At 57.3% G+C, this 21,122-nt stretch overlaps 2 protein-coding genes across 2 annotated transcripts; both read right to left on the bottom strand.

Annotated features, from left to right (window-relative positions):
* Positions 1-1,812: 1,812 nt before the first annotated feature.
* On the bottom strand, positions 1,813-12,716 carry PCDH12 (protocadherin 12). The gene is made up of 4 exons (XM_063413660.1): positions 9,668-12,716; positions 9,129-9,223; positions 7,252-7,439; positions 1,813-2,582 (listed from the first exon to the last, which is right to left on the bottom strand). The coding sequence occupies exons 1-4, from the start codon at positions 12,518-12,520 to the stop codon at positions 2,218-2,220; spliced, it is 3,501 nt and encodes a 1,166-aa protein (XP_063269730.1). The 5' UTR covers positions 12,521-12,716; the 3' UTR covers positions 1,813-2,217.
* A 1,519-nt stretch (positions 12,717-14,235) lies between these two features.
* SMIM33 (small integral membrane protein 33) lies at positions 14,236-21,040 on the bottom strand. The gene is made up of 2 exons (XM_063413663.1): positions 20,683-21,040; positions 14,236-20,248 (listed from the first exon to the last, which is right to left on the bottom strand). Exon 2 carries the CDS (start codon positions 20,230-20,232, stop codon positions 19,825-19,827), a length of 408 nt encoding a protein of 135 aa, XP_063269733.1. The 5' UTR covers positions 20,233-20,248; positions 20,683-21,040; the 3' UTR covers positions 14,236-19,824.
* Between the last annotated feature and the right edge of the window lie 82 nt (positions 21,041-21,122).

Genomic DNA, 21,122 nt, shown 5'->3' with positions numbered 1-21,122 from the left:
TGCTGAGCACGCCAGCTCATTTTCAGCAGAGTGGATAAGGGATGCTCCCAGCGGGAAGGCACCACTGGCAGGCAGCAGCAGCAGGCAGCTGGTGTGATAATTTCTTCCACTGGGGCAGCTGAATCCGGAAAAAGGCATTTGTTCACACCAGTTTAAACTGGTTCAAGGGCATCTGTGCAAACTGCCCAGCTTCCTGTGGCCCTGGCGCTCTGTGTAGATCAGGCTCTGCAAAACAAAGGCAATGGCCCCATCCTGAACTTCTCCATGCAGCAAGGGAGGGGCACAGGCAGCCATCAACACATCTGATTGTTCTTCTGGTCTGCTCTCTCCTTCTGCTCAGACCAGACTTTCTTAGACCATTTCCTTTATCAAGCAGGATACAAGGAGCAGGAAATTCCTGAGGTGGATTTCCTATGCTGTGATAATCCAGAGCATGCTTACGCACTGGTCAGGATGGGAGAGGGGCTGGGGGGCCTGAAAGCAGTTTGCAGAATCAGGAAATGGAACCAAGAGGGAGGAATTTGTCTCCTTTTAAACCTGCTTGTTATAAGGTATTTTTGTGTAAGGGCTGTCCTCTAACAAGGACATCAAAGCAACTTTGCAGAGGGAGATGCGAGGTTGTGCTGAGTGTCCCTCTGCCTGTGCTCCCAAGGTGCAGAGGAATCCCACAGGGCTCAGTCACAAACGCCCCCCTCATGGTTTGCACAGCTGCAGCTCAGTTGGAACCTGGCTCTCTGACATTGTTTTGGTGCAAGAACCTGTTTTGTTTGTAAAACAAACCAGCCAGAGATTTGTGTTAGCAGAGCAGCAGCACGAGCAGGCCAGGCCAAACCCATCTGTGGATGGATGCCAGACATGGGCTCATCTGTACAAGTATTTTGGAGACTCAGAATAAAACAGAACATTTTGGATATTAAAAAGCCCACCTGGGGAAATCTTATTCTATTGCTCTTGTCATTTAGTCCCAAGAGCAAAAGAAAGGGGTAACTTTCTCATTTACTCTGCTTTAAATGATCGCTGTGATTGTCTGGTGCTGTGGCTCAGGTGTGTACACATCTAAAGCTGGGAGCTGTCACCTCCAGGTAGATGGGAAAGAGCAGGGTTGGATACCTGGGATGGTCCAGGAGAGCCCAGCAGCCCTTCCTGCCATCCCCACAGTGCTGCATGAGCCCGTGGGTCAGCACTGCCCCTCCCTTGTGCAGGAGAGCAGAGGCACAAACACCTGTGTGCTTCTTCATCAATATCTTGATTTTCCCACCCGTGCTATTATCCCAAAACTGTCTTACAGCTCCCAGACAGACAGATCAAAGTGAAAACCCATAAAAAGGGTGAAGCTTGTGACTGAATATTTCAAAACAGTGTTTTCACACTTCCCTTTTCCCAGGTTACCTTTGGCAGACTCCAGCCATCTGGTGTCTGCTTTTGGATAAGGACTGTGCTCCAAAATCCCATGGCCTCAAAGGAGAGAACAGAATAGAGTGGAATCATTAAGGCTGGAAAAGACCTCTGAGATCATCAAGTCCAACCTGTGATTGATTCCCACTTTGTCACCCAGCCCAGAACACTGAGTGGGCACATCCAGTCCTTATGGAAAAGGAAGTTGTGGACTCTTGGAGCAGTCATAGGACTCTCTCCATAGGAGACATGCCAGGGCTGATCCTGGGAGCTTTTATGAAATGCCAGGATCCCAGTGGCAGAACCACTGAAGCTGGAAGGACCCACGGGAGACAACAGGCACATCTCCCCTTCCCCAGCTGCCACTTCAGGCTTTCTGCACATGTGTTATGTCAGCTACATGGCTGACAGAGAGGGTAGTGTTAGAAAAAAATGGTTTTATTTAAATAACTAAAACCCTGGAGCCCAGCTGCAGCAATGTCCGTGACAGGTATTTTCACAGTCTGTGATCACAGGGCTGTATCTCACTGTGCTGTGGTTGTTCTCACAACCCCCTGTCCTGGGAGGAAAGGCTCCTTGTGCTGCTGGCTGGGGCGGGAGGCTGGCAGGGCAGTGGGAGAGCGGGCTGGGAGAGGAGGAAGGCAAGGACAGGCAGGGAGGGGAACTAAAGGGGAAATCACTTGTGGAGAAATTCGATGGGGCGAGGCAGAGTAGGAAATACGCCTGTCTAGGTGTGGGTCATGCAGTGACCCTGCTGGGGCTGGGGATAGGGCTGGGCACCCCAAATCTCTGACTGCTCTCCCTGGCACAGCCACCGAGCTGCTACAGCCCCGCAGCGGCGTCGCCCAGGCCGAGGCCGTGCCCGCGGGCCGACAGCTGCCGCAGCAGCCCCGCGCCCGCCTCGCCGTGCTCCTGCGCCTTCTGGGACAGGATCATCTCAAACAGGGTGCTCATCTCCGACAGGAAGGTGCTGGCCAGCCTCGTCCCAGCGCCGCCGGCGTCAGCCCCAGCACCTTTGCCAAAGGTCTCAAAGGTCCTTGGTTTCTCCTGCCTCGCGGCTGCCTCGTCCTCAGGGGAGCACGGCGCGTCGGGGGAGAAGATGTTGTCCTTGTAGCTGCTGGTGAGGGGCAGGGACAGGCGGGCCACCCACGCCGGGTCTGCGGCCGTCAGCCTCTTGAGAGCCAGCTCTGGGGAGGGACAGCACGGCAGAGGAGAGGGGGAAATTAATAAAGATATCGGTAAATGAAAATATCTAAAATAGCTGGGAGGAATGATTGTAAACACATCACCGGTGACACCATGCAAACCAGTAGCTAAAAAAAGCCAAACAAAATAGAACTGGTTTGAAACTATTGGAGGTTTGGTTTTGTTTTTAATATAATAACCATTAGAATCGCTGTGCGCTCTCATTTGTTGCAGTCTCAATTGGCACTTCACTAAATTGTTAGCAAAGCCTGAGAGAGGGAGGGTTTAGGACTGGCTGAAGGGGAGAAGACAATGAAAAGCTTTCCAGGGGGAAGCACTGGACACAAAGATAGTGGACTTCCCTTCAGGGTCACTCCAGGGTGGGAATTTGCTGCTAAGGAGGCAGATTGAGACCGAAAAGAAATGGGTTATTGTGAAAACAATAATACCAGAATGAAATTCTGGTTTATAAAATGCACAGCTGGATGGTTGGAGACTGGGAGCGAACAATTGAGCTCTAAAGTAGTTGTTCCTCGATTGGAAACAGCTGAGGAGCAGGAGGAGCCTGGGCTGGGGGCTGGGGCAGGCTCGTTAGTGCACCAGTAATTTGATTGTGGCCCAAAATGGGCAACTGGAATCACACAGAGGATTGGTGAGGGCATTCCCTGCTGGCAGGGAGGCGCAGCCAGGGTTTTTACTGGGTCTGATGAGGGGAATTACACACAAATCTGATTATCCATCTGTGGAAGAGGGAGCTGAAACCACACCAGCAGGGAAAACTCGAGATGAAACCAAGAGTGATCCAGACTGACACAATGGAGACCCCAAGAGCTGGAGGTTGCTGCTCCTAAGGAAGCAAGTGCTCTCCAGGGATCTGACTGCAACCTGTCATTATTTTGAGGAGATAAGCACCAGCAGAGGAAATCTTTATGCTTAAAATAGTGTTGGCAAGAGAAGAAGTGATTATAGCTGTCCATGAATAAACATCTCCTGCAGAATAAGGAAGGACCCCATAGCAGGGAGAGCCTGGAATAGCTTCCTCGTCAGACAGCAGGAAGGGGAACAGGGATTCTTGTTTTTTGAGGTAACTGGTAAACAAGAGTCCGTGCTGTGGTGCACAGAGGCTGCATTCCAGCCCCTCATTGTTCTTTCCCAAAGCACAACCAAGAACCTCAGGGGAGTTCAGAGCAACCACCTGGTTTAGGAAAGGAGTTGAGAGCAGCAAAAGCTCATTGGTAACAAAACCCAGCAGTCCCAGGGTGGCAAGGGCTGGTGTCACTGTAATAATAATTGTGTGACTCTGACTTAAAAAGTGGCATCTGAAAGGAGAGTCCCTGTTCTAATGCTCTTATCCTGCTGGTTGCAGAGGGTGATCAATACCCTGCCACAGCTGGGACCTGGCATCTGCAGTCAGTGACTGAGACTGCTCAGCCAGCCAACAACTGCTCCTTTTTCTCTACAAAACAACTGCCCTGGGGTGGCTGGGGGCGAGAGCTGGGACTCCAGCCTGGCAACCAGAGAAGGGCAGGTACATCCTCAGATTTCTGTTTCAGCTGGAGCCCCAAAATTCTTTTGTGTTGCTTCCCATCCAGAGTTTCACATCTCAGTATCTGAGTCGCAGTGACTGTTCCTTGGGACATCACCCGAGCGTGCTGCAGGTTTTGCTGTAACACGTGCAGCTTTCTCCCCAGTGTGCAAGAAGCCAGCTCATTCCCTGAATATTTGGCTGCCTGAGCTCTGGAGCAGGGCACAACTGGTCTGCTCTCTGCAGGGAGAGCTGGGCTGACAGTCCCGTGGCCATGAAAACCTCATAATTAGGTATGTTTAATTTGACCAATAACTCTTTACTGCCGTGTTTTAATGGTGTTTGGGGAGCAGGGGTTGTTTTTATCATCCATAAAGTTCTATCTCTCATCTGCTGCTGGGAGTGCTGGGCTGAGCTGCTGGGGGATCAGAGCTAACAGACGGTGCTGGGAGTTCATCCCGCAGCATCAACAATCCCAGAGCTGCCTGGGATTGCAGTCCCCCGCTGGGAACAGCACAAAGGCCCAGCCAGCCTCAGCCAGCTGTTAGGATGCTCCTGAGCACCAGCAGTGCTTCCTCCCCCCCCTCTCAGGATGCAAGTCCAGGGCTGTGTTTGTGTTTGGGAGAGGAGGAAGGAGCCCGGCGGCTCTGGCGGCTGTGCTCGGCTGCCTTTGCGGGAAGGTCTGGGCTCCTGGGGAGGCTTTGGCAGCCCTGGGCTCCTGGGGAAGGTTTGGCAGGTCTGAAACAGAGCAGCCTCTTTGGGCATGGCCAGCAGGAACCCACACAGCCTCAGCATTCACCGCTGGCACGGAGCAGGCTGCCCAGGGAAGTGGTGGAATCATCATCCCGGGAATGGGGATGTTTCACTGGGGATCCAGGGCAGTGCTGGACATGGCAGTGCTGGGGAGCAATGGTCTTGGAGGGCTTTTCCAGCCCTAATGATCCCATGGAATTCCAGGACTTTGGCCAAAACAGGTTTTTTTCCTATCAGATCCAAGAATCACAGGAGATAGTGCTTCATGGATCAGCCTCACCATAGCCCAGATTTTCTATCCTTGTGTGGGCAGGGCAGGATCCGGAGCTGCTGGGCAGCTCCACCTGTCTCTTTTCTGGGATCAGGGCGTGTCAGTGCGCCTGGGATGCAGCTGGGCTCCTCTTTGCTCCCTGCTCTTGGCTGCAGGACCTTGGAATCTGAGGAAGCTTTAGGTCTCAGCCTTTCCTTTGTTTGCTCCTTACTGGAATAAAAGCGCAGGGAGGCAAAGGGGGAGAAGTAGATTCTGTCCCTAAGGAAGAGCATCAAAAATGCCCAGCTCTGGAGTCCAAACCACCCCAGCAGCAAAGCTCAATGAGTTTCTCTTCTGTGGAGGAGCACAGAGGCTCCACAATGAAATTTCTGCTACAGGACATGAGTCAGCCCAACTCTTTCAAATTGAAATGCCAAGAGAGGAGATTTTTAGAACAAATCAATAAAAGGAACATGTAGAAAATGTCAGGCCCAGATGGTATTCACCCCGGAGTGCCAGAGGAACTCAGATATGAAATTGCCTGGTTTATTAGCTGCTGTTCATTAACTACTGCTTCAAATGAATGCAGGATCAGAGGGAGGGCAGGTGGAAATGGTGACAGGAGTTTTTAAGTGCGTGAAGGTGAATCCAGCCCAGGCAGATTCAGAGAAATCCTTCTGTGCAAGGCTCAGCAGAGAGAGCCAGGGAACTGCTGCTCCCAGAGGAACGACCTGACATTGTCACATGGGAAGCTGTGTTCTGGAAATTTGGAAAGGCTGGATAGAGAGTCCTGGATTACTTTGGACAAGGGTCTGGAGGGACAGGACACAGGGAATGGCTTCCCACTGCCAGAGGGCAGGGATGGATGGGAGATTGGGCAGGAATTGTTCCCTGGCAGGGTGGGCAGGCCCTGGCACAGGGTGCCCAGAGCAGCTGTGGCTGCCCCTGCATCCCTGGCAGTGCCCAAGGCCAGGTTGGACATTGGGGCTTGGAGCAGCCTGGGACAGTGGGAGGTGTCCCTGCCATGGCAGGGGGTAGAATGGGATGAGCTTTAAGGTCCCTTTCAACCCAAACCATTCTAGCATTCAATTCTGTGAAGCCAGAGGTCACCTGAGCTGGTGGAACAGCACCAGCCAGGCTTGCAGGAGACCTGAGCTGTGCCTGAATTTACAGCCAGGTTCCATAGGGACTAATATGTGTTAAAAGCTGGGAAGTGAGGGTAGGAATAATTAATCTTCCTCACCAAGGGAGGTCATTAGCAGAGTCCCAGAGTATCTGCTCAATACAGTGATAGATGACATGGAAAGGGGACAATGTTGGTGTTGACTCTACTAAAACACTTAAAAGCAGAGGGTTGCTGAAGGACCTGATAATGCTGAGTGCCATGAGGGAAACGTGGCCAGTGAATTTCTCTGTCACCAACTGTCAGATAATTGTCCCAAGGAACAACAACCTGTCATGTGTTGATGGCTCTCCCTCCATGCAGAGGAGGGATTTGGGAGTCACAACAAACAGGGCTCAGTGTGGAGCTTGGGCAGGACAGGAACAAACCAGAAAACTTCCTTGTACCCCCAGTGGAACCTAAACACTGCACACAAGCCTGGTCACACATCTCAAAAAAGATAAAATTAGCTGCAGGTTGGTCACAGGAGATGAAGAGGAAAGAGGAGCCCAGTGGGGCTCTGAGGGTAGATAACATCTTGAGGGGTTTGACAAGGACAAGTGTCCCCTTTCTCACTCTGCATGGACCACGAGACCATGAAGGGAGGGCTCAGGCCAGCATGGGAAGCAGTTCACCAGCTGCAATGAGAAACTGGGCCTCGCCCCTCAGCAACGACAGAGGCCAAACTCACACATCACTAAACCTTAAACCATAGCAGACACGTCCATGGGAGGGAAGAGCAGCCATAAACACATGGAAAAATCCAACGAGAAGCTCAGCAAGTCCCTTGGCCTGGTACCAGAAGCCTGTGATGGTCCAGCCATGCTGCCCCAAGCACTGCCCCCACCACAGCCACTCCGGAGGTGCGGTGTGCCTGGGCTGCTGCAGGCCAGCTGGATGGGGTTAGTGTGGGTCACCTGAGGAGATCCCGCTGCTGGAGCCCCCCAGCCCCACCCTGTCCCAGCAGTGAGGTCACCTCACCTGCCTGTGGCTCCAGGAGGGTCTCCAGCTCCTCTCCCACGAGCTGCTGCACGGAGAGCTCGAAGGCGCTGTCAGAGTCGCGGTCCCCGGCCTCGCTCTCGCCATGCCCGCTGTCCTTGGTGCTCAGGCAGTCCGTGTCCAGCCCCGTGTCCAGCCCCATGTCCAGTCCTGTGTCCAGCCCTGCAGCCCTGCCAGGGGTCACAACAGCCACGTCACTTCAGCCCCCAGCACAGCCCTGCCCCAGTGAGCCCTTGGAAGGGTCTCTAGCTCCCAAAATGCCCCGGAGAGGGGCTGTGGGCACCCTCTCCAAGCGTCTCTCTCACAATCGAAGACAGTTTGAGTGCCCATCAATTAATGAGTTCTGGGGGTTTGCTCCACATTTCCTGCCTGAAAGCGTTTTAATCCTTCTGCAGCAAGATCACAGAACCACAGGAGGGTTGGAAGGGACCTTAAAGCCCATCCCATTCTACCCCCTGCCATGGTCAGGGACACCCTCCACAATCCCAGGTCGCTCCAAGCCCCGTGTAACCTGGTCTGGAGCATTTCCAGGGACCCAGGGCCATATCCTGAGCCAAGAGGGACCTGCTGGCTCCTCCTCATGAACTCAGAGGAGCGTCCCTCCTGCAGGACCAGGTGAGGAGCACCCCAGATACGCTGGAGCTGCTCTCCCCCGCCTCCATCCTGTGCAGCTGCAGGTGAGAAAGGTGGAGAGAGCTGCGGGGGACAGGGGGAGGTGGCAGTGACAAAGGCTCGGCACGCTCAGGGGCGTGCACCCAGGGCACACTGCATCGTTTCATGGGAACACCATGAAGTTTGGGGACACCCTGGGCACGCAGCTGGGATATCTCAGTGTTTCCAGCCCTGCTGCAGCTCCTCACTCATCTGCCCCCCACAGGGTCAGGGATCCCAAACTCGTGTTGGCAGGCACTAAGAAAGTGTCCAGAGCCATGAGAACACATCCTTGTGCTGCTGCCTCCAGAGCTGGGCCCCTCTGTGCTCCTGAGCACCCAGAAACATTGAGGAGTTTGGCAAGGGATGGTTCATGGCCATGGAGGAAAAATTCTAACATAACAACAGCAGAATTAATAACCATACCAGTGAAATATTTTAAAAAATATATACCTACCAAATAACTACCATTAACACACAACATAATTAAACATTTAAAACAGGCACTTTAAAAAGTGCTTTTTATTTTTTTTTTATTATTATATTTGTTATACGGGTTGAATTTGTAACAACATTAAGAGGCTTTTGAAATAATTGAAATATTTTGATTGTTGGTAATTTTATAATTTGAGGGGAAACTTTCTATTGTTTGAAAATTTGATTTTTATGTTTTTGTTGTTGGGTTTTGTTATGTAATTATTGATTTGTGTAGGGTTTTTTAACTGTTAACTGAATAATGTTATTGTATTTAATGGTATTTTACTTAGCATAGGGTTTTTTTGGAGTTTAATTTTGTTTGTAATAGTTTATGGTTTGGATAGTGAATTGAATAGATTTTTGAATAGTTTAACAATATAATCTGGTGGGTTTTTTTTGGAATGTTTAATTTTTTTATGGTAGATAGATGGTTGTAAAGTTTTTGCTTGTTACTGTCAGTAATTCTGCTTTGGTTTTGATTATGACTGGAGCTATTCTGAGTGAGTATGCAGGGACCTGCCAAAGGTGCCCCAGGAAGGAGGCGAAGAGCAGCTGAATGGCACTGGGAGCCAGGAGCAGAGGGGCACAACCAGCCCCGGTGGGGAACCTCCAGCCTCAGGGGACGAGGCTCTCCCTTGTGTCTCCCGGCGTCTCCTGCCCTCGGAGGTTTTGGACTGGCGGGCCTGGAGCAGGGGCAGGGGGCGTGGGGAAGTGCTGGGAGCCAGCCTTACCTGCTGCCGTTCTTGGCCGTGTACTTGTTTCCCCTGTAGTTTGTTTTGGGCTGGAACTGGCCCTGGTGCAGCAGGGAGAGCAGCTGGGAGATTTGCTGCAAGGCAGGAAAAGCCTGTTGAGCCCCGGGCTGGCCACTCAAGCTGCTTCCTGCCAGGACGTCCCTCCGAGCCCCCCGGCCTTTTAATAGCATTTCCTCCTCCTGCAGATGGCTCAGCATCCCCACACCGGGGGAAAAACAAGCCCTGGGCTGCCCACCTGGGCCCGAGCCTCCCCGGCACCCTCCTGCTGCTCCCTGCCCGTGGGACTGTCCCCTTCTCCCTGGACAGCCCCGCTCCTGCGTGTCCCGCTGGGGTGACCCTGCCGGGGTGGGGGGCTTGTCCATCCTGCCCAGGCTGTTGGGGCATCACTGCCCAGGCCTGGGGACGAGACCAACCAGAGACCAGCGGGCTGCACATTCCAGCACCCCAGGGCGGGCGAGGCCCGGGCCAGGAAGGACTGGGGCTGTCCCCACTCCGGGAATGCCCGGAGCGGCTCCTACCTGCACTGGCGGCGACTCCATGGCGAACTCCCCGCTCGGGCTCTGCTCCGCCAGGGCCACCAGCGACAGCCGGACCAGGCTCCTGAGGATGTGCTGGTGGGGCTGCGGCTGCTCGGGCGGCGCTGGGGGCTCTCCCGCGGGCTCCACCGAGCTCCCGCCGTGCGGCGCCGCCGGGGGGCCCGCGGCCTCCCTCAGCGGCTGCTTGGGCCTGTGCGGCTGGCAGGGCCGGCGCTGCGGGATGGGCAGCTCGAAGGCGCCCTGCTGCTCCTCTGAGCCTCGCTGTGTCCTCTGATTTCTCAGCGTCCTGTAGAGAGTGGGGGTGAGGTGCAGGGGAGCCTGCGGGGTGGCCGTGCCAGGCGGCTCCTCCGGGCAGGGCCGCGGGGGCTCGGGCTCCCGGGGGCGGCCCCGGAGGAGCGGCACCAGGTGGATATCGGCCTTCTGGATCTGCCTGGGCGGCTTCTTGAGCTGCTGCTGCCTGCGGGCGTCCTCGGCCTCCCGGCAGTTGTAGGCCATGCCGTCCTTCTTGTCCTTCTTGCGCAGGGACAGGGTCAGCGCCAGCAGCAGCAGGCACCCGCCCAGGAGGGCGGCCAGGCAGATCACCAGCACCACGGGGAGGCTCGGCCAGCCCGGATCCTGCGCCGACATCTCGGAGAAGGCGCCGTGATGCCGGAAAAGCAAACGGAGCCGGGCCAGGGTGTGCAGGGGGGTGTTCCCCTGGTCACTCACCCGGACCAGCAGCTCCTGCTGGCTGCCGGCCAGGCTGCTGGCATTGCTGGCATTGAGGGACACCTGCCCCAGGAGGGGGTCCAGGATGAAGAGCCCGGCATCATCCCCACCCACCAGATCATACCGGAGAGCCCCGTTGATGCCTGAGTCCGCATCCCTGGCCACGATGGAGAAGAGGAAGGGACTGCCAGGGCACGACACGAGTGTGGAATTGGTCACTGCCACAGCCCCCTGGGTGCTCCCATTCCCGGGGACCACCCAGCAGCACCCAGTGTCCACATTGACCAGGACAGAGAGCGTGGCCACCCCTCCCACCAGCGCTGGTGTGGTGATGATGGGTGCGTTGTCATTCTGGTCAAGCACAGCCAGCCTGATGGAGATGTTGGATGCCAGCTTGGGATGCCCTCCATCCTCTGCTGTCACCAGGAACTCCAGGCTCTTCACCTGCTCGTAATCAAAAGCTTGGAGGGCAAAAACATCCCCGGTGATGGGGTCGACTGAGACCAACCCCAAAGCAGAGGGGTCCAGGATCCTGTAGGTGACTTTCCCGTTGAAGCCCAGGTCGGGGTCGGTGGCACGGATGGTGAGCAGGAAGGCAGGTGCTTCACTGTTCTCAGCAACAGCAGCCTCGTAGGTGGCCTTCTCGAAGGCTGGGGCATTGTCATTGACGTCGCTGATGCAGATGGTGAGGTGTTTCAGCACGGCCAGGGACAGGACCCCCATGTCCCGCACCTCCAGCGTCAGGTTGTACTCGGCGCGCCGCTCGCGGTCCAGCGCGGCGTTGGTCAGCAGCGCGAAGCTGTGGCTGTTGGTTCTCTTCAGCCTGAAGTGCTCGGAGCCCTGGCTGAGGGAGCAGAGCACTTGCCCATTGCTTCCCGAGTCGGGGTCGCTGGCTGTCACCAGGGCCACAAAGCTGTCCTTGGGGAGGGCCTCGGACAGCACGGGCACCCGCGCGGCCCAGGTGACGTGGACATCGGGAGCGTTGTCATTGACGTCCAGGACCTTGACCAGGACCTTGCAGTGCGCCGGGATGGGGTTGGCGCCCAGGTCCCGCGCCTGCACGTCCAGCTCGTAGGCGTGGATCTCCTCGTAGTCCAGAGGGAGCCTCAGGAGGATGCTGCCCGTGCGGGCATCGATGCTGAAGGTGCTCAGCACCTCAGGGGGTGCGTGCCTGCTCAGGCTGTACTCAATCTCCCCATTGGGACCCTGGTCGGGGTCGGTGGCAGTGACCGTCACGAGGAGGGTCCCGGGCTGGGCATCCTCCTGAACTTCCACTGTCAGGGAGCTCTCTGCAAACACGGGGCTATTGTCATTGGAGTCGAGGACAATGACTTTGATCAGAGCAGTACCTGATTTTGGTGGTTCCCCATGATCAGTGGCCGTCAGCACGAGGTCAAAGGAGGAGTGCAGCTCCCGGTCCACCTCCTTAACCACGATGAGCTCCGCGTGCCTCGTCCCGTCGGAGCTGGAGACGACCTCCAGAGCAAAGTGCTCGCTGGGAGAGAGGGCGTAGGAGCAGCGGGCGTTGGGGCCAGCATCAGCATCCAGGGCTCGATCCAGAGGGATCCGCGTCCGCAGGGATGCGCTCTCGGAGATCTCCAGCTCCAGCTTGGGCGTGGGGAACCGCGGCACGTTGTCATTGATGTCCATCACCTGGACCTCCACGTGAATCAGGGCCGGGTTCTGGGCGGCCAGCACGTCGAAGGACACCCAGCAGGGATCGCTGTGGCGGCACAGCTGTTCCCTGTCCACCCTCCCGGCCGTGCTGAGCACCCCGTCCCCGCTGCCCACATGCAGCGGGAACCTCCCGGGGGTCTCCATCAGCTGGAAGGTCTCGGCCGCCTCGCCGCTCTCGCCGCCCTCGAAGTGCTCGGCCAGGCTCCCTATGACAGTTCCCGGGGGCACCTCCTCCAGCACCCGGTACTGCACCGTGAACGTGGCCACCTCCTGGGCATCGGCGCTCAGGAACAGGTACCACCACCAGAGCGCCGGCAGCTGCAGCGCCGAGCGGCTCAGCCGCAGCACATTGCTGGCAGAGCCCCCGCGGCCCCGCCGCGCTGCCATGGGCTGTCCCGCCGGCCACCGCATCCCCGGAGAGTCCTCAGGGCCACCGCAGCGCCTCGGCATCCTCTCCCATCTCCGAGTGCCGTGGGCTCCAGCCAGGGCTTGGAAAGGAGGGGAAATCACAAGCGGGGCTGGTGGTTGTCCCCCGCGCTGTCATCACCGGGGACAGCGCGGGAGCCGGGAGCCCCCCGGGCCGGGACAGCCCGGAGCGCAGGGACCGTCCCCGGAGCAGCCACCGGCCGGCTGGCCGGGCCGGGGACGGAGCGGCCGACATCCTATGGAAACCCCACCTACAGGAAAAGGGAGGACCGGGCGGGTGCAATGCTGGGCGGGTGGGGGCTCGTGGGGCGGCACGGGCCCAGCTGCCAGAGGGTGTGGAAGTGCCCTCCGATCCCAGGCCGTGGGGACCGTCACTGCTGTCACCTGCAGAGCACACTGCCCAGAAGGTGGGATTCCTGCAGTCCCTGACCCAGCACACACCTCTTGTGCTTCAGGAAGAGGTGATGGACTCCTGCTCCTGCACTGACCCAAAGCCTTGTTCCTCACACTTTTGCATCTCAGCCTTTGACATGTTCATTTTGCCTAAATCCAAGTGCAATCCCCGCTCCTTTGGAGGGCAATGCGCCCAAGTCGCCTTTCCCACACAAAGGTGATGATGTCACCAGTTCCAGCTGGGCACACCAAAACGAGCTGATGAATCAGCAGGAGCGTGGCCACATCAAACACAGCCGGGAGGACACGAGGAAAGGAGGGAGGTGCTGGCAGACACGGCCTGTGTCCGTTCAGGCCTCTCCCCATCCCTGCATCCGTCTGTCCTCGCTGCTCCCTGTCTTGGCACGTGCTCCATCCCAGCTTGGCCCAGCCCTGATTTCCCTGGCGTCACTCCTGCGCCATCAAATCCCTTCTTGGTCTTATTTCAGTGCCTCACCCCGAGCCCCCACCTTCGGGCTGCCCAGCTGTTGCACCAGTATCACCACAGCTGGCCAGCTGTGCACACACAGCAGCACAGCCTGAGGGTGATCCACATATTCCTCCTGAGCCTGCGGAGGCCCCAGACCCCAGGCTGGGTTTGCTTTGGTCTCAGGGTGATTGAAGGCATTCAGGACAGGGAAGGTCATGTGGAGTTTTTCCTTGGCTGTTATGGAACACCCTCAAGGTGTGGTTAGAGCCCCACCAGCCACATCATCTTTGTGTCCCCACCCCTTCCGGGCAGCTTCCAGCAGCCTTTGGTGTCCTGTGCCCACCTCGCCCTCTCCTCCTGCTTTTCCAGCCTTGGTGGGCACCCCTTGTCCCCCCAACCTATTCCCATCCCTCCCAGCTCCCCTCACTGCTCTGGTTTTCTCTTGTGAGGCTCCTGCATCCCTGCTGTCATCGCTTTTCTTTGTCATGGTGAATTTTGATGCCCCAAAGAGCAGCAAAACCAAAGCCACCCCAGTGCCATGAGCCGTGCCCTCAGCACAGCGGGAGGAAGGGCCAGTGTCGGGGTGGCCCGAGCCCCGGTGCCATTCCTGGGCTCGGCCCCAGCTCCAGGTGACCTTTGCCAGGTCACTTCCCCGCTTTGTGTTCGAGCTTCCTCCTGCGCAGCCCGGGGCTCTCCCGGAGGGATGATCCCGCTCGCTCCGATCGCTCCCGCTGCCCGCGGAGCTCCGGGTGGAGAAGCGGATGTCTCCAGCCCGTGCCCGATTTTGGGAGGGGAGGTGGGAAGGCCACTTCCTTCTGCTGGGACTGTTATCCCTCCAGCTCCCGATCTCTTAATGCTTTTTCTTTTCAGGGATGGAGCAGAACAGAAGAACCATGCTGGAACATCGCAAGGGAAAGGAAATAAATCTGATACCCCAGGACTGAGGGGGTTCCCCGAGGAGCCCTGCGTGGGGTTTCCTTCTCCCATCGCCTCCCAATCCAGCTGCAGAACAAACCAATCTCCCCGAGTGCCCTGTGTTTAACCCATCACTGGCACCACAGGAGGTGAATTCCCCCAACTCCATCACCCACCTGCCAGACCCCACTTGCTGCCATCCCCCACCCCTCAGCTGGGAAGATTCCAAACCTCCAAACCACTCATTTTTCTCCCCAAAGACAGGTGGGATTTTGAGCACCAGTTTGCTCAGGGAAAGGCTGGGAGGAGAAGTCTCTGTCACTGGGCTGTGACCCCCCTGAGCACTGTCCCCGGACTGGCTGCACAGATCCCAGCACGGGTGACAGGTCTGGCCTGCCCAGGAGGAGCTGGAGGAGCTCCTGCATGAATTATTTATGATTCTTCAGGAATAAATCCCTACAGACCAGGCCTGTGACCCCCCAGCCATCAGAACATCCCCAGCTGGCAGGAGATGCTGCAAAAGCATGGCTGAGCTGCAAATCAGTGCCACGGAGGGAGATGGACAAAGTAACACCGCAAGGAAATAGGAAAGAAAAACCAGGTCGAGCTGAGACTTGCCAGAAGCACAGGCAGGGAAATGAGATCTGGTGCTAAAAACAAAACGTGTCTCCTCCTGTTTCCTGTTCACACCCCGGCAGGCTCCCGGCGTACTTCAGGACCTCTACGGGCACTGTGGTGGCTGTGAACACAAAATTCCTCCTCTAAGGTTTAGACTGCACCTGAACCCTTTCATGCAAAGCTCAGAAAGAGCCTCAGCTACACTGAATTCTTACAGCACTTCATGCTTCCACTGTGTGCAATGCTTCCTTCAGCTCCTGCCCGATGCTGGCAGTGCCCAGAGCAGCTGGAAATGCCATTTGCAGGAGTGCAAACCCAGCTCCTCTGCAGCTCTCTGGGCTCCAGAGCAGGACACGGGCACACCCCGAGCTCCCAGGGGTGCAGAGCTGTGCTGGAGGCACCCCCCTCCCTGTCCATCACCTGGCAGAGAGCAGCACCACCAGGTTATTTTCAGCTCCACTGCACAGCTGGAGATCTTCAAACTTTGTCATTTTGGGCTGACACGGTGTTAGCCTGGGACCAGGAGCTGTGCCATGACACAGCAGGGAGCGGAGGGCGGCTTGGAATGAGAGCGAAGAGGCTTTTTCAAACCTAGTAGTCTTCTCTGCTGAAGACAGGCTGAGATGGGGATGTTCACCTGGACAAGAGGAGACTCCAGGCAGACTTTAAAGCCCCTTCCAGTGGCTGAGGCTGCCATAGCCCCAGGAGGGCTTGGACACTGCTCCCAGGGATGCCCAGGGTGGGACTGTCGGGGTGTCTGTGCAGGGCCAGGGCTGAACAGGATGGCCTCTGTGGATCCCTTCCAACTGTGGATATTCTGTGATTCTGAATTTTCAGCCCTTCAAGGACAGCCTTTGCTCCTCTAGAAGTGTCACTCCCTTTTCAGCGGGACAGCAATTCCTCCCTGAGCATGAGGTGTGTGAGGTGCAGCTGCACAAGGGAGCCCAGAACCTTCCCCGTCCTCAGCTGCCTGCAGGGACCTGGGAGGCTCCTGGGGGCCCCTTCTCAGGAGGAAGGACGCGATTCCCCCTCTCACACCAGGCACAGAGGTCTGCAAGAGGTGGAGGGACCTTCCCTTGGGGTGATCTGGCTCTCCCAGAGCTCATCTCCGTAAAACCACCGCCGGCTGAAGGTGACCCCCAGCGCCACCGCTCCCGCCTGGGCTGGGCTGCTCCCCCTCCCTCACCAAGGATCACCCGCGTGTCCCTGCGGGCTCCTTGCGGTGCCTTGGCGGAGCCCCCGGGGCCTGCCGAGGCCGGGGCGGGCCGGGGCGGGCGGAGCCCCGGCGGTGCCTGCGCTGTGCAGTTGGATCGCTCCACCACGAGAGCCCACTGCTGCTCCGCGCTGGCCTCCGCCGCTGGCCCCGCCTGGCCCCGGTGCAGCCCGAGGGCCTGGGGGTGCTGAGCCCCCCAAAGTCTCCCCACAGAGGGGCTGCGCCCACCCTTCCCCCCGCGCACGGTCCCGGGGGCTCCGCTGCCCCCAGCCCTGCGGGGACGCTGCCTCCCCTCCATCCTCAGCGGGTGCTCTGGGTGCCTCTCTCAGTTTGGCACGGTTTTGGGGTGTTTCCTTCCGTTTCACACGATTTTTGGGCGTTTTCCCCGGTTTTGCACAGTTTCAGGATATTTTCCTCGCTTTTACACGATTTTAGGGTATTGCCCTGGGTTTTACTCGATTTTAGGCAACTCTGCAGCATCACAAGCAGAGTCTCCCCCAAACCCCGCTGTACCCCCACTAAACCCTCTCTGGGGGATTATAAAGGTGCCTCCCCTCCGGCAGGGCAACACCTTAATTAGGAAGGAAATAAAAGGGGGTGCAGGCGATCCTTGATGAGGACAGAGTTAATTATCGATGCAGCAGCTCCTGAAAGCTTCCCCAGGCAAAAAAAACCCTGGTTTTGAGCAAAGCAGCTCCTGCCTGCCAGGCTCCAGGAGCTGCCCTGCACGGAGGGGATGATAAGGAGAGTTATTGTTGCTCCGTGCTCATAAAAGGATTATTATTAAGGAGGGGAAGAAAGTTATAAGTGAAGTAAATTGGGCCCGGCTGGGTGTGTGAATAGAGAGGAATAATGTTATGGTAATGTCATGCACGGCTCTGCTGCTCCAGGACCCTGACGTGTTTTATAAAGCCCGGTGCTACAAAAAGCAATTCTGTGAGCAGAGAGAGGGAGAGGTGGCCAAAGAGAAACGAGGAGAAGCTGTAAAAATGATGTTTTATTGTGTGGGAGAAAGCAATGAGTTGAGATCTGACCCTTGATGTCCTTCTGGAGGAGAAAGCTGGCAGCATATTGTCGCTCGCTTGTATGATTTCATTTGCTATTCTAAGTCTTACAGTAATTCCGTTCCTGTGCTCCAAAAGCTTGCATCTAAATTTCTGTTTGCAAATGAAACACGTGGAAGAGCTCCCCAAGGCTGGAGCTTCGGTTCTGGATCTTTCCAGAGTGCAGAAGGGGCTGCTGACAGGATGGGGGCATGGGGCACCCAGCAGCACCACCTTTCCCTGCCAGTTTGATTTGATTTTAGTTTGACAGCCCAAAACACCTGAACAACAGCCCGGGGTGGGTTCCCTGTGCCGCACAGGGTAAGTGATGGATCCGGGCCACGGCACACTGTGACATAAATCAGACCTTTACAAGTCCCCAGCGGCTGCAAATCAATAAGTGCCAGCAATAATTACCCATTTTGTCTCTCTCTTTATTAATATTTAGACGTTTTTAATCTTTTCTCTCCAAACCCGATGTTTCCCTGCTGTGGGTGTTCTTCAGAGGGGGCTGCCAGGAAAGCTCCTGTTCCTCTAATTAAAGGCTTTGTGCTGGACAGAGCTGCTCCCTGAGCAGGAATGACACAGCCAGCAAAGCTGGGGACAACCCTGCTGCCTCACCCAGGACAGGTGACAGCGGCTGATGTCCCCAAGGGCAGGGTGCAGCCTCTCTGGGTGTCACAGTGTAGATCTTGCGAGGGTTACAAGGGGGTTTCTCCAGCTCTTGGTGGGGGTGACCACAACCAACAGTTGTCATTTAAAGAGATCATGGAATGGTTTTGGTTGGAAAGAACCTCAAAGCTCATCCAGTGCCACCCCTGCCATGGCAGGGACACCTCCCACTGTCCCAAGCTGCTCCCAGCCCTGTCCAGCCTGGCCTTGGACACTGCCAGGGATCCAGGGGCAGCCACAGCTGCTCTGGGCACCCTGTGCCAGGGCCTGCCCACCCTCACAGAGAGCATTTCTTAATTAGGAGAAGTCCCTAGAGGTGATTATCTCCTCAGAGGTGCTGTTAGGGATGTACACATTGCAAATGAAGCCCTCTTTTGACATGGAAAAGGGAGCAGGACTCAATGATTTTCAGTGGAAATGACAGCTGTTATCTCCTCTAACATGGGTATGGGAGAGCTGATAATGCCCTATCAGCCCTGGAAAACAATTGGGAACAAATTCAAAACAGAAAACAACTCTCCCAAAAAGCAATATAAATTATATTTGTTGTGGAGACAAAAAGTTTCCAGCAAGTCCAACCACTACTCAGCTTTAAAGCAAGAAAAGGGTTGGAAGGAAAGTGGGAGGAGGGATCCTGGAGCATCTGCCATGTTGGGAATACCTCCAGCACCTGGAGGAACAGGTAAAGCCCATCTCTTGTCCAGCTGTGCCCACAGGGATCTGTGCCAGGGATCTGAGGGCAGACAGACCTGGCTTTTCCAGAGTGGGAGAGCTGGGAGCTGGACCCTGACTTCTGGGGCTGTCCAGCAGAGTAAACCCTTGTAGGGGATCCCAGATCTCCCCAGGCACTGCAGACACCGAGGTCCTGCATCCACCACGGGAGGAGAAACTGGGACTGAAGAGATCCCAGTGCCTCCAGGAGCAGAGACCCCAGGGCTGAACAGGGACCATGCTCTGACACCCCCCAGGAGCCTGCAGGGCTCAGGTTTCACCTCTCCTGATCCCTCTGTGCCACCTCAACAAGGCTCTCCCCTGGGTGACAGAGCAACTTCAGAAGTACCCCACCGAGGATGCCAACCCCACCATTGCTCCCTCCTTGGGACTGCAGCTGGGGATGGGGACAGAGAGATGACCACGGTGAGGGTGACCACAGTGAGGGTGACCACAGTGAGGGTGACCTCAGGTCTCCCCATCCCTTTGCACAGAGATGCTGCGGGCTCTGCCCAAGCCACGTGAACCCCTCTGGTGCCAACACCTCCAGATGTTCAGTCAGCTGTGATGTGCCATTATCACCTCTCTTGCCTCTGCTGTGTCACAGCTCTTCTCTCACCCACCTCCACTGGGGACAGGACATGTTGTCCCCTGTCACTGGCTCCACTCAACACTGAATCAGGAGCGGCATCCTCTCCCTTCCTCTCCTCTGGCTGTTTGCCCGAGGGGCTGGGGGAGCTGGCAGGGGCAGGACGATGTTCCACTCCCCAGTGTGGGAAAAGGGGCTGTGACACGAGGCAAAGAAGGGCTGGAAGCTTCTCTGCACCCTATAAACAGTGCAACGAGGGCACTGTGAGTGTGGAAACATCTTTCACTGGAAAACAATTCCAGATGATGCAACTTCCAGCTACAGCTGAGCTGAGCACAGCCCCAGAGCTCCCCAGATGGAGCAAGGACCAAGGCAGCTCTGCTGGCCACTCCCAGGCAGTGTGGGACAGGTAAAACCAGGACAGGTAAAACCAGAAGAGATGCTAAAGCTGTCCCATGTAGGCTGAGGTGGCCCCAGAGCCCAGGCTGGGACCCAGCTCCAGCCTGGGGACAGTGGCACCCCTGGGCTGGACTTTTGGGGGCCAGTGAGGGGTTCTGAACCTCCTGGCTGAGCATTCCTGGGTCAGCCATGGGTCTGGGGAGGTGCAGGCTCCGTGTGTGGGCAGCAGCGAGTCCCAGGACACAGGAACAGCCCATCCCAGCTCTTCCAGTGGGACACGTCCCTCGAGCCCTGCCCAGGGCTGTGTCACAGGTAGGTGATCTCGATGACATTGGGCTCAGCACTCCCGTGGGGAAGGTGGCGGCTGCAGGAGCAGTGGCAGGTCACTCCAGCCGAGCCCATGCCAGGCAGATCCCGGCCCGGCAGCATCCCGAGGGAGCCCAGCTGCCTCCAGTCTGTGAGGAGCACGCTGTCCATGTGCTGGGGCATGGGCTCGTGGTAGAGCGTGATGTGCACGGTGCGCAGCTGCGGGCCGTAGTGCACGGCCAGGATGATGAGCACGGCCAGCAGCACGAAGGCGGCGACGATCACCGAGATCATGGGCAGCGCGTCCGATCTCTTCGTCACGCTCTTGAGGATGGAGACGGGGGTGAAGGCGGCCACGTCCTGGGGCTCGGGCTGTCTCAGCTGGCTGCCGGGCACCGAGGCATTCATGGCTCAGCGGGGTGACCTGGCACAGGGACACGGGGGTGACCAGAGAGCAGGGCCCGTCCCTGTCCTCATCTCCCCCTCGAGCCCGCAGGCTCTGCCTGTGCTGGCAGCTGCCAGGGAATGGGATGATCCCGTCAGTGTCCCCTCCCTCGGGCTCGCAGCACAGGATTTTGGTGGTGAAGCCTGGGGCTAGAAGGATGAGGCAATGCCCTGCATCCCCATCGCCTTTGGACACCACCCCCGGCTCCTGTGGGGAGCCCTCTGCCCTCCCCTCTCCGCCCCCAGCCCACGGCGCTGATCCAGGAGCAAACCCCACGGGGACCTCTCAGTGGGACCCAACCCCGCCAGTCTCCCCTCGCCAGAGACAAGATGCCGTGGGAGGCAGCACGGGTGGGAGCGGGGGCAATGGGGAAGGAAGGAAGGAAGGAGAGCCCTCCCAGCCCCACGGGGTACCTGGGCGTCCCTGCTGCCTGGGAATCATCGTCTCCAGCGGCGGGGCTGGGAAGCTGCCGGCGGGGCGAGCAGGACGAGCGGCGGGCTGGCTCTCCGGTGAAGGTGCAGCCGGACTCACCTCGGAAGTTGCCACGTCACGGCCCGGCCCCGCCGCCGCCGGGGCTCCCCGGGGCTCAGGGGGCAGCGCCCGCTCATCCCGCGGGCAGCGCGGCTCCCGCCCCTGCCCGCTGCCACATCAGCGCTGCCGCCTGCGACCCTCCTGTCCCCGCGGCGGGACAAGGGCCCTTTTGTCTGGGGACAGGCACCCTTCCTCCCTGCCCCCTTCGGCTGCAGGAAACCTCCCTGCTGCCACCGGCGGGGCGTGAAAACTGAACGTGGTGAAGGAATGGGTGTAAAAAATCCCCTTCTGCACGTGAACTGCTCGCCCTGCCCGGCACGGA

The sequence above is a fragment of the Prinia subflava genome, chromosome 16, assembly GCF_021018805.1.
Source record: "Prinia subflava isolate CZ2003 ecotype Zambia chromosome 16, Cam_Psub_1.2, whole genome shotgun sequence".
Taxonomy (NCBI): domain Eukaryota; kingdom Metazoa; phylum Chordata; class Aves; order Passeriformes; family Cisticolidae; genus Prinia; species Prinia subflava.
The sequence above is the reverse complement of the archived record's forward strand: the minus strand, read 5'-3'. Positions and strand labels throughout refer to the sequence as shown.